The 13,197-nt window shown below is 42.7% G+C and overlaps 1 protein-coding gene across 3 annotated transcripts; it reads left to right on the top strand.

Annotated features, from left to right (window-relative positions):
• The first annotated feature begins 1,140 nt into the window (after positions 1-1,140).
• Positions 1,141-11,961, top strand: LOC126987984 (caprin-1-like). 3 transcript variants are annotated; one of them, XM_050845701.1, is made up of 5 exons: positions 1,141-1,316; positions 5,099-5,341; positions 6,422-6,583; positions 7,861-8,073; positions 9,921-11,961. In XM_050845701.1, the coding sequence occupies exons 1-5, from the start codon at positions 1,203-1,205 to the stop codon at positions 11,109-11,111; spliced, it is 1,923 nt and encodes a 640-aa protein (XP_050701658.1). In that variant the 5' UTR covers positions 1,141-1,202; the 3' UTR covers positions 11,112-11,961. The 3 variants fall into 3 exon arrangements, with proteins under 3 accessions (XP_050701658.1, XP_050701657.1, XP_050701655.1); XM_050845700.1 differs by having other exon boundaries at positions 9,759-11,961; XM_050845698.1 differs by having other exon boundaries at positions 1,144-1,316; positions 9,756-11,961.
• The last annotated feature ends 1,236 nt before the right edge of the window (positions 11,962-13,197 follow it).

The raw sequence follows: 13,197 nt of genomic DNA, 5'->3' as shown, positions 1-13,197 counted from the left end.
CATTGAAGTAATACAACGCATTGATACAACAGTCTTTATATATGTGACCTAGCTAGCATATATATGTTGTTGTATGCCTTATCGGGTCTTCCAGATGGACCCTGGTAACTTTTTTCGTTCATACTCCTTTTTAGTAGGAATTTAATTATGCTAACTAAATGGAAGAGCCTTTTAGCGTAATCTTAAAACAAACAAGCAAAAAGTGATAGGTGATGACTGCCTGTACACAAATTTAAATCTCCCGCGAGGACATAAACTTCGGTGGACAAGCAAAGACTTCAAAAACATACTACAAGGATATCTAGTGCGGAGTTACACCCTTCTGATGCACACAAATATCTGTAGAATGCTATTAGGCTATGCTTTGGTTGCCGGGGGTGTTGGTGGGGGCCGACAAGGGGCAGCGGGGGGCTGCAGGGGGAGAGCTGGGGCCAGCATTGCCATTCCAGCAGTTTTCTCGCTAGACCTGGAGATTTTGGGTCATAATCCAGCGATGAAAATTGTCATCTAGCGACTATTAAAAAAATGTGATAATATAATATGATATATATATATATATATATATATATATATATATATATATATATATATATATATATATATATATATTTATATATATAAGAAATATCTCCATTTTTTTCTTGAATCTCAAGAAATTTTATTGGCAAAACTACAGAAAATAATAGACCAACACCTGGCAGTCCTGCCCCCTCCCCTCCCTCGCCCCTTCTGGCTGTGTCTTGACTTGTTTGCCGTTGCTTTCCTACTCAGCAGCTACACAGTTTGCCGCCCGGCCTCCGCTTTTACGTACGTGCTGATAATTTTGATTTGCTTCATTTTCATCATTTATTAGTAAATCTATTAATTTTGCCTAAGCCACAGTACATTCAAAGGTTTATAAAACTAGAACGGCTGACTGAAAAAAAAAGAGGGAGTTGTGAGCCATTGCCTCAGACTTGCTATGGTAATCGGTACGTAATGAAAATTTTGCTCTATAATTAGACTGCTTCGGTGAAAAAATGTACTTATATGAAAATACCATTTCAGGCATTTTTGGAGGGTATTTCTTGAGAGATTTTGTGCCTCGGTGTAGCGGGTTTTGAGGGTGAGTGTAGCACGTCTGGAAAGGAGTCGGTGGCAGCGCTGTCTGGCGGGGCGCAGTGCGTAAGAGAAAGATCACCCGAGACGTTGCCCTGTGAAGAATGCCTTCTGCCTCCGTGAAGCTGGAACACCAGGGGTCCCAAGACGCCCTCGACCCCTTCCACAAAGTCATGAACCTCGTCGAGAAGAAGACCCGCAACCTGGAGAAGCGCAAGGTGAGCGGGGACGGGTAACACGGGGCCTGGGTGTGGAGGCCTGGCGAACAAAGCGACGGCCATGTTACCTTGAGCCCCTGCCATGTGCGCCCCGCCGCCCCCCACACCTGTCACGCCGCGCCCCCGCCCCCGCCGCGGCCCCCGGGTGCTCGCAGGGGCGGCGCGGGGCCAGGGGCGGGGCGCGGCGTGCACGAGGCAGGGGCGGCGGGGGCAGGGCAGGCGGCCCCTCTGCTGCCGCTGCGGGTCGTGGTGCTGCCTCACGTGCTGCCCCGCGGCGCCCTACACTCGGCCCTGGCGTGGCCTGGCCGGGCCTGCCGCGCCAGGGCCTCGGTGCCCGGGACCTCCCTGGCCTTGGTGTGGGCGCTACCCATACCGTTCACTACCTAGTGGCCACGGCCCCTAGAGCGGTTTGCTCCCCTGGCTCACAGGACCTGCCCAGTTCAAGCACATGGAAGGTTGAGAGACCTGCATTTCTTTTCGGACTTTCCACAAAGGCTAATGTTGAAGAGGGGGCAGCCACCTCTTGCAAAGTTAATACTTATATTATGGAATGTTTTTTGGTCCCTGAATACAGTACAGTAACAAAAGACTTCCAGAAAATTGAAGGGGGGGGGGGTCGAGGGGGCACAGCCCTACTGTTTGGTTTAGGTTATTTCGGCATGTGGTGTGGGCCAGTGAAAATACTCAGCGTGGGATGGGGCGGGGCAGTGGTAGGGGTGGGTCCACTTCACTGGCCAGTGATAACAAGTGGGAGTGGGGCAGCGGCGGGTGCACCTCAGGCATTGAAAAGTGAATCGTTCAGTGATTTCCTGAAAATATAATATTAGTGTAGATTCAATAAAACTGTCTATCCACGATATATCACTGAAAATACTATTTTAAAATAAACATCTCTGTGAATAATTATATATGTATACAGCACTTTGTTATAATGTACCAATCACCAGACATGACTTAGTTTCAGTTTACTGGAATACCATTGATCTAGCTTTGAGGATACCAGGGTAAAGATTGGTTTTATTAACATACTGGTAGTATATATTTTCCTACTCATAAAAGCTCTTCTGTTATTCCATATATTCTGCAAATTTTCAAACCTCTCAGAAAACCTTGGGAAAGAGTGTTGAGATTAATACAAGTGTGTAAATAACCATGATATTTGTGTAGGAACCAGCTCCGCTGCAGGCGATGAAGTAGCCCACACCTTTTGTAGCTAAAATCTGTGACTCACTATACCTAAGATTCCTACAGCTTGGCTTATGGGCACTATAAGATTGGTGAAGCCTTTCTAACTTATTTATGTCTCCTGAAAGATGGCTTCTTACGATCTTACCTTGTTACAATGGAATATCAAATATATTGAAGGTTCCCCACACATTTCATGGCTATTTTACTAGCTGTTTTGATCTTTACACTTTCCTATGGTGTTCCAGGATGTTTAAAGGTCAGTAGAATGCATATTTGATACCAGAAGACCAATTGATTAAGTAGGAAGTTATAAATCAGCACGCTAGTGAAACCACGTATATGTGTGTGTTATGCACCTGCACATTATTGTCAAGATTAAGATCAAGACCACACTTCACTGGCACCAACAAAATGGGAGGTGGCAACTCCCATCAGGAAGGAATTCCAAGGCATTGACTTCACTTGTATGAAAGGAATTTACTCTGATCAATATTCTCTAGTGACCCCTTTCAGGTTACTTTTGTTTGATCTAGTATTGCAAAACACTATTCAAAGAAAACATTATTGTTTCAATATTCTATCCCTTTCAGGATTTAACAAGTTTCTATTAATTTCTTCAGTCTCCGCTTTGTGCTATTGTTGTCAACATCAACCATTCACATTATCCCTTGTACTCAGTCATTTTATCTCAGTTATTCTCTTATACTTTCTCCAGTCTTGTATTATGGTGTACTCGAAATAAAGTTACTCAGGAAAAGTATGTTTTGCATATATCATGTTCATAATAGGAAACTTTACTCCAATCAGACTAACCATTCTGTTTCTTTTGTTGCTGCTTTTGTTACATGTTCACTTAGTTTAAGATTAGTTGAAATGATCACAGTCTTTCTCAGCATTAAAAGATGAGTACTTCCTTTTGATTCATAAGCAAGTTAATGGTTTCTGTTCCCCACATACACACATTTGCCAGCATCAAACTATAAACTTCCCCGCATACACACATTTGCCAGCATTAAACTATAAACTGTTCCCCACATACACACATTTGCCAGCATTAAACTATAAACCATATCTTACTCCACTTTTGAAGTCTACCTTTGCAGGCAAAGGGATGAAATATACTAGATGTCATACATATAAATGAATGACCTGCAGTTTTCTTTGTGGATGATAAATGTGTCACTGAGCTTTATCTGTACCCAAGTTGTGCCCGCCAGTGTCATGTGTACAAAATGTGACCTTGAAGTAAGACATTTGCTACTGCTTGGGTATTGGTGTTTTCACTCAGTCTCCCTTAAGGAGTCTGTTATCTCCAGCCTCTTCTGGATTAAACCATTAAGATTAATATATGCCACTTTCTAACCTTTTTATGTTGTTGATTATTCTGCCCTTCTCACTTCCTCTCTGTAGTTTCTACTTCCTTCGCATCTGACCCAACATGCCAGTATGAGCTTGCCTTCCCGTGCTCCATTCATTGGCTATTTTCTTAGCTTCTTCCTTACTTTTGGTCTTTCTTCATCATTTGTTTCTCCTTGAAACCCTCTGTGCTTCTAGTTTCCAAGTTCTGTTAATGCTATTGGTTATCATGCCTTGTGTCTGAGCCTTAATTTTTAGTAGCTTTGTATCTCCCTTCTCATATCACCTCAACCTAAACACCTCATCTCCTGAGCTGTGTGATCACCTTTTAAACTTCATAATTACATTTATTGTTATTATCAACAAAAAGACCTTATATACTATTTTTTTATGCTTTTGAATATTTTTCTTGTAAGAGATGGCAATGATTCACTGGTGCCTGACTTGCTACAGGACAAGTGGACTTGATAGTTGATACTTCTCCTGTACAACTGCTTCACATTTTATTCCTTATATATATATATATATATATATATATATATATATATATATATATATATATATATATATATATATATATATATATATATATATATATATATATATATATATATATATATATATATATATATATATATATATATATATATATATATATATATATATATATATATATATATATATATATATATATATATATATATATATATATATATATATATATATATATATATATATATATATATATATATATATATATATATATATATATATATAACTTTAATCATTAGATATCTTACCCTTGATATAACACTTAAATAAATTTAAATACAGTATATTTAATTTTGATTTAAATCATGATTTTTTTTTTACTCTAATTTAAATTGATTTAAATGATTTGATTTAATCAAACCAATCCTGATGCCTGTAGTCAAGGGTTAAATGAATTAGTCGTGCTGTACTGAAGCATTGGTGGTGGAGGTTTATTCCATTTTTGTGCCACAAAGTTGGTGAAAAAAAGTGGTGATTTGAATTTATTTGTTTACATTTAAGTTTTGTGCCATTATCCCTCGTTGTAGGTGTGTCATCTATCAAACAATGTGGATTGGTCCATATTCAGAGAGAGAGAGAGAAAGTTAGGTTAACCCTATTTGCAGAATAATCTTTTTGATTAACTACAATGTTCTTAGTGTTTTCATCCACCAATGAATTGTAATCAGCCTTCCCCCCACACACAGAACAAGCTGGAGCAGTACCGGGTGGACCTACAGGCAGGAAAGCAGCTGAATGAGGATCAGCAGCAGGCCGTGGCTAACTATGATCGTGTGTTGGGGAACCTGGAGGTGGTGCGGGAGCTGAACCAACAGTTCACTGCCATCTTGACTGACCACAACAAGCTCATGAAGAAACAGGCGAAGAGAGAACAACTTGAGAAACAGCAGGAAGACATCAACAAGATGAAGGATGTGTTTAAGTTTCAGGTAGGTGGTCACCTTGGGGCATAAGATAGAATTGGCGCATGTTTTGTATGTTCGTATGTAGTGAGGTAAGCCTGGCTTCTATGTCTGAAACATATTTTAGATATTGTAGTTCATTATCACTATGCCACTTGTTGATGTTCAGTCCCATCAACTCCCCCACTTCACCGGTTGTGAGGTTAGAACTTATTTTTCAATATAATCATAGAATTTCTGTGATCTAATTTAATAGAAATATATAAGCATTAAGTGCTGGTCAGTGTTAGTAGTTAGTGTCCTTTTCTGTGTACCATGGGCATCATGATGTCCTGTATTGAGATGCTTTGGGTTGCTTCATGACACAGTTATGGATGGTAGTGAGGAGGCTGACATGTTGTGTATCTGTCCATGAGATAGAATTTTTTTTTTTTGCTGTAAAGTGGGTGACTCCTGGGGGTCTTTTTGTCATGGTGAATTTGGGCATATGCTACATGTTCCTCTTCAGTGCAACACAAACACCTATCTTCATGCAGAGTGGCACTGGCAGTTGTGAGGGCTGGTGTCCCAATTATCAATGTACAGGATGTGCCCCCTGTTTAGGTACTATTGTGAGCATTGCTTTTGAGTCCAAAACACCCAGCCTGTCACTCACTGAGGTAGATGTGGCAGCGCCTGTTCCATCCCCTGCTCCCATGGGAGGGTTGGGTGTCAAATGTCGTCATAAATAGTTTCCAGGTGTAAAAAGCGAGAGAGAGAGAGAGAAAATCAACCGTATTTATTATCTTATTAATTTAATCATTAATACAGCTACTTATTATCAGGTAAATTGCATCTCCCTGTGTTCTGGGGTAATGAGTTATCACTCACCACAGGCTGAAGGGCCAGAGGGACAGAGATGAGCATGGAGGCCACACAGCTACAACATATGGCCCAAGCTTTACATTTACCTTACTGTTGATGGTAGAGTTCTTCCTTAATTTTAACATCTTTATTGCTTTTTTAACTACTAGATCTATTGTAATGGTAATGAAAACCATGTATTAGAGCCTGTATCTGATGGAGAACAATGTTGCTGATGATTATTGTCCTTGGTGTTCCCCTCAGGAAGCCCTGCAGCAGTTGGTGCAGGAGGAGGTGCGGGCTGACTTCCTGGCAGGGACCAATGGTGCAGTACAAGTTTCAGCAGAAGTCCTTGACAGTCTACAGGTAGTTCAGAAGTTGACCACACCAACCAGAGTTGCAGGACAGTCAATACCAGAGATGCAGGTAAATGTTGTCACTCATTTTTAATCTGTTAGGTTCACTGGGTTTGTATTCACCTGGTTTGATTTTTTTTTCCCTCTCAGTTTCAAATGAATATAGTGATATAGAAAGTTAATCTTCTGGAAAATGTATTTCCAATTTATAAATCAAGGAAGAAGTATTCTTAAGATCTTTTGGGTAAGTACTTATAGATAGTCACAACTACTACTTCAATTTCAACTCAGTGGTACCTCGTGATTCGAACTTAATTGGTTCATTTGGGGTGTTCAAATTAGGAGGCAATTTATCCCATTGAAATTAATGTAGAAAAAATTAATCCGTTCCAGGCCCAAAAATCCTCATATTTTTTTTTTACATTTTTATGGGTTTATGTTGTGCCCTGTGACCAGATCACTCAAATATTGTCAACCAGATACATATTGTCAACTAAATATTGCCAACACATGTAAATGCATTTTGTGGGGCACCGTGGAGAAAGGACGTATGGTTGGCGAGCTCCCCACTGATCAGCGCTTTTTCCAACCGGGCCTAGAGTTATGTTTACAAAGGGCCTAGGCGATGTTCACTGTGGTACTCGTCTCCTATTATTGACCTGGTTGTAAGATGAGTGGGAGGGAAGATGACTTGGGGTGGAATACACCAAAGAGAAGAGGAATTGGATCACGAATGAAGGAAAAACGGATGGATATGGAGAGTGCTGATGATGACAGTGATGATGAAAGGTATGCTGGTAGTTTCTCTGGTTTTGTATTATTTCCTTCATTTCCATACTATAACGCTTAAGCTTCCTACCACCACTTGCACTGTCACTTTTCACTTTGTTGGGACCCATAATGAGGGTTAATTTCAAGAAAATATGCTAAAATATCAAGAACAACAAAGAGTGGTGTTCAAAGCAGGGAAACGCAAGTGTAACTGACAAGAGTGGCTTCCAGTGTTGCCAGGTCCACGTTTTTCCGGCGCAATTGGGCTATTTTTCAAGGGAGTGTGCGGGGAAAAATGGCAGTCGCGGGTTGGCGTTTTTTGAGGCTGGAGTCCGCGGTATCACATTCACTGACCTGGCTACACTGGTGGCTTCGTCTGCAGCCGTTTGTTTGTGTTCGAATTGAGACTCACATTTGAATTGTAGGACAAAATTTGTTTGATAAATGTGTCCGAATTGGGAATTGTTCGAATTGAAAGGCGTTCGAATCTTGAGGTACCACTGTACTTTAGTTTTTATTGATTTATTACTTCATATGTGGGCATGGTTCACTAAAACTGTTGCATGTGGCTGTCAGAATGACATGAAGAATGCGGCGGAGCACATGGTTCTGTTGCGGGAGGGAAAGAACAAAGAAGTGGCTGGTAGCACGTACAAGGCTCTTCTCAACATGGTGGAAGAGATAGCAAACTGCCCCTACCCTGAAAGGAAGCCGACCGTCCCAGAAGAAGAGGAGGAGGAGGAGGAAGAAGTCGAGGAGGAACAAGAACCACACCCTATCGTGGAGACAGTGAGTAGGGATAATGGAAAGCCTTTGCTTTCCATTGGGGACTTAGTGCTTACTGTTTTTCCCATATATTGAATCCAGTTGTCATTAGTAAAGATCATTTGCAAGGATAGTAAAGTACTTTAGTGTCAAGGGGCAAAGAGCAAAGACAGAGAAGGGGGAAAATGAGCAGTAGTGGGTGGACAATAGAGGGAGTTGATGGTTCAGACTGTAAGAATACGAGACTAAGAGAGGATCTGTAGGAATTTGAATATCTTGGAAGATTCTAGGGTGACTATGGGGGGGGGGGGAAGGCTATGAAGATGGTGGAGGTTTGAGGGAAGTGTCGGAAGTGTGTGCAGAAGAGGTAGGTAATGAAGAAGGTGGGAAGGAAGAGTGTATAGACTAATAGGGGAGTTAAGGTGGAGGCTGTAGTCTAGGTAGAAGACTTAAGCTGTGTCAGAAAGGAAAGAAATTCTGGGGATTGATTAGTAACCCAGAGGCAATCTGCAACACCGCTATAGTGGGAGTAATTTCATCATAGGGCTTGGTAAGCCTTTGAGAAAGGGGGCAGGTTATCAGTTCTCCCCTGTGAGGAGTAAGGGAAGTGAAAAGTAGGATTGCCACACCCATGGCACCTCACAGCCATTTGTGATAAGCTTAAGGAGTCATGGTTTCTTTGGCTAAGACCAAGATACAGGTGTTTGGAGGCTTACTAGATGAAACAGTACAGTCTGTCCATGTGTGTAGCAAGGACATCGAGATCTTGGAAAATTTAACATAGCTTATTAGCATGGAGGTCTCATCAAGGAGTCGTATGGTGGATTGGCTTGGCCTACGATGTTATGGACTTGCTAAGAAAGAGTATATGGCATTGTTGATTCCTGTGCAGAAGGACAAAGATCTGGATCTTCAAGTTATTTGTGCTCCTTGTCTTATTCTGTGCTGCGAGACATGGACAGTGAATAGTGCCATGGAGAGGCGGATCGATGCCTTTGGTAATACTTGCCTACTCAGAATCATGGGAAATTGAGCAACTGCTCAATGAGAGTTATTCTACATCTATTAACAGTATAGTTGATCAGCACCAACTCCGGGTATATGGGCATGTGGCAAGCTACCCAGATGCCGACCCTGCTCACCTGGTTGTTTCTGTAAGAGACAACCTCAAGTGGAGGAGGTCAAGGGTATGTCCACAGGGTTTGTAGCTTGAGTAAATTGATAGATCCTGTCGTGAGGTACCTGGGACAGAAAGGGGCCCTGCAAAGAGACTTGCCAGGAGGAGCCCCAGGTTTGGCATCGCAGGGTGGGTGGGGTGATGCTTCCCCCGGCGTATGCCCCCACTGATTGATATTGGACACTGCACCTGACTAATGTTTAAGCTGCCCTGTCTGTACATAAATTTTATCCCCATCACTGGCAGTTTCCATAATATTGTATGGCAAATAGCTATAAAAAGAATTTGAACAGTTCAGTATACAAATTCAGCAAAGAGATTAGGTTCATAGCAAAACCATATTTTTCAAGTTTGTCATTTAAGTATCGACTTGTTTTCTACTCTCAGGAGATATGGTTTTGTTTTACCAACAACTCATCCACTTTTAATAGAAATAGCTATATTTGCAGTCTGAAATTGTTGTTATTAAATAAGAATAGTATGAAGTACAAGTTTGTATGCTAGTGTATTATTGTGGTATTCTTACCAGCAGGAGGAGGTTGTTCCTGAGTACACAAATGGTTTGGTAGGGGAAGAGGAGGAGGAGGTCTCTGTTGTTGCTGAGCTAGTGATCACTAGTCCTGTCACAGAAGGTCCCCCTCCTGGCTTGGCTCCCCCCTCAGCAGGACCTCTTCTCTCTCCCTCCCTGCCCCAGGAGCCCACTGGAGTCACACAAGCACAGGAAGCTCTGGCAGCAGCCATGGCACAGATGAATTCAGCTGGTGTGCCTGGGGCCTCCCAGGTGGCAGCTGTAGCAGCAGCAGGTTTGCCACCTGCTCCATCCTACTTCACACAGGCACCTCCACCTCCTGTGCCTCAGACACAACCTCCCCAACAGTCTGCACCACAGCCACCCCAGCCATCTCAGCAACCACAACAGCAACCACCCCAGCCACAGCCACCCCAGCAGACTCCACTACAGCCTCCACCCCCTCCACAGCTACAACCAATCTCTCTGAATGATCTTGTTGCTCCTGGAAGCTTTGACTTCCTGCAGGAAAGTCAAGTGGCACAGGAACCTCCCACTGTGTACATGGACCCAGCAGTGGTTTCCATTGGCAGTATCAAGACAGATTCAGTCACTCAGAGATCTGTTTCCCCTGTTCCACAGCCACCCCAGCAGGTTTCTCCGCTGGTTCCTCCTAGCCAGGATCCGACACATCCATCCAGCATCCCCACACAGACCTTCACCAACCAGTCATACAACGTAGCCTCCTACTCCCAGGGTGTGCCTGTCTACCCCAGCAACACAGTCGTTGACAGCACACCCAATCCCCCGCCCCCCATCCCCCTGCCACCGCAGGCTCGGCCGCAGGAGAAGGTAGAATTCAATCCTGAAGCAAGCCCTTGGACAGGTCAGCAGGTTCCTCCCCCACAACCCCCAGCACCTCTCAGCAATGTACCCCAGCCACCCCCTCCACAGCCACAACAGCAGCCACCTCCAGAGGAAGATTGGGGTGCCCAAGATATTCCCATGAATGGGGGAGAAGAGAAGTGGGGCAGTGCTGATGGCGGAAATTGGGGGGACTATGAGGAGGTCCAGGGAGGAGGGGGTGGTCCCCATAATGGACATGGTGACTATGACAGAAGAGGTGGCTTCCGCGGCAGAGGCCGAGGCTTTGGCCGAGGAAACTTCCGTGGTGGCCGTGGCAATTACCAGAACGGCCGTGGAGGCTACGGTGGATACGGGGGGTTCCGAGGTGGTCGCGGAGGAATGGGAGGTGGCCCTCGAGGAGGCCGGGGAGGGTTCAGGGGGCAGGGCATGAGAGGTAACTTCCGTGGTCGAGGTGGTCCTGGTGGTGGTGGGTACCCGGGCCCCCGTGGACAAGGTTACCAACAACAGTAGTAAAACAAACCAGTCCATCTGCTGCGAGTGTTGACTGTGTACCACAGTGTTGTGGTAGTGACTGACGGTGCTGCTGGCTGCTTCACCCTGGTTACGTTAGCACTGAACGGAGAGACAGTACATAGGGCATTCTTGACGGGACAATGTGTGTGATAACCATAAAAGTGAAAAATATGCCAAAAAAGAGAAGGAAAATATAAAACTTGGAATTCTTGCGAATTCTGAAAAAAAAATAAAAATCACTTTCAACTATTCCATGACTTGTCAAAGTTATAACTTTTTTTTTTTGTAATATTTATGGAAGCACTTGGTGGTGTATATGGGGGAGGGGTGGAGGGTACAGTTATGCTCTCCCCTCCTCCAAGGACCGCCTCCTCTACACTATTCAGCTGTCAACGCTTCCAATACATTATCCATTACTGCACCCTCAGAGTTTCTATTATCCTTCTATATCCTGTTAATTCTGAGGGTTGAAGGAGCCTTAGTTACAACAATTGTATTATTACAACTAAAGCTCATGGTTAACTTTAGTTTTAGGCACTTTTTTATGAGTACCAGAAATGAGTTGTGGAATAGATCAAACCAAATATTTCAAAATGGAACAAATAATTTTAAGTGAATGTTAGGGTGCTTTCTTTTCTTACTGTGAGGCTAAAAATTTGCAGGAATTCATATGCACATTGATGCCTATACTGGTGTACAATTATATTTACCATCCCTTGCCTTATTTCATAATGGTCAGTTAGTATATATTTGTACAGTGCAAATTTAAACTTTTTGTTTCCATGAACTATGACTTCTTGAACATGCTAAGGACACCTTAGCTACAATAACAATGTGATTTTTTTTTGTTTGGTATTTTCTTTTCCTTACTATTTTTAGTATTCAGGTGTCTGCAATTGCATTACTCGAGCTGAAGGTAAATCTGATATACCTGTATCTATTATCTTCACAAGTTAACCTGTATTCTCACATTAGCAAAGTTGAGCCTTGGAAAATTTAAAGATTTGAATAAAGAGAAGAGAACTTTAGAGGCTAAGCTCAACAGTTTTACATTATTGATGTTGAAGCTTTTGGATCTGGATAATAATGCGCAGGGCACCAAAGAAGGTGCATAACACGCATAAAAGCAATTGTGATCTCATAGCGTGGGCTATGTGGGGAAACTAGGTGTTTCCATCAGTGCCCTGTGTTGTAATTTTGAATAGAAAAAATAACGTTTAGTGTTTTCTCACCAGCAATCTTTTGTCTCCACGATGAAAGAAACTGTAATTGTTTGGATTGCAGCATGGCAGAGATATGACGCTGGGAAGACTTATAGCTTTAAGTTGAGCAGAGAATGGCTGTAGCCGATCCCTGAAGCTCTTGATGAGTGGCTATAGCTGTCCACAGGCAGTAAGAGTCAGTTAATTCAAGCTCCACTGGTCTGAAGAACCCAACAAATCAAATTCTAGAAGTTGAATTTCAAACGCAGAATTCTGCAAGATTAAATGTTATGACCAAACACGCAAAATAAAATAATAAATTCAAAGTTTTGCAAGGTAGGAATACATACAATATGAAACATGATGTTTTAAAATGTGTGCCAAAATAGATTGGGTTAAGTTTTGACTGCGGTCAGCCCTCATCAACAAAGGTATGATGAGCTCTAATATCCTGTTCTGTGGTGGTGTAGTGGCTAGCATGCCTGTTTCCAAACTCGCAGGGCCAGGTTCAAATCCCAGCCTAGGCAGTTGGTGCCTTTTGGGTAGATCGATAAATGGGTACCTGAGAAAGGTAAACTGTAGTAACCTGGATGTCACACTTGCCCAGTGTTCTGGGGTTAAGAGATCTTGTCCACTACAGACTACATGAGCATCATGGCCATGTCAAGCTATAATATAGGTGGCGTGCATGAGGGTAAGTGTTCACCATCGCAACGGGGTTACTTTCCCGAGCTCTGGAGGGGCAACAAAACAACATGTGGCGGAGGAGATGACTTCTGGAGTGTTTAGAGGTTACTCTATAACCTTGTGGGGAAGGTGACTTTTACACGAGTATATCCAGTAATACTCTCCTCTACAAATATTCCAATGCAAAAAATCTG

This window comes from Eriocheir sinensis, chromosome 67 (genome assembly GCF_024679095.1).
Source record: "Eriocheir sinensis breed Jianghai 21 chromosome 67, ASM2467909v1, whole genome shotgun sequence".
NCBI classification, from domain to species: domain Eukaryota; kingdom Metazoa; phylum Arthropoda; class Malacostraca; order Decapoda; family Varunidae; genus Eriocheir; species Eriocheir sinensis.
The sequence above is the reverse complement of the archived record's forward strand: the minus strand, read 5'-3'. Positions and strand labels throughout refer to the sequence as shown.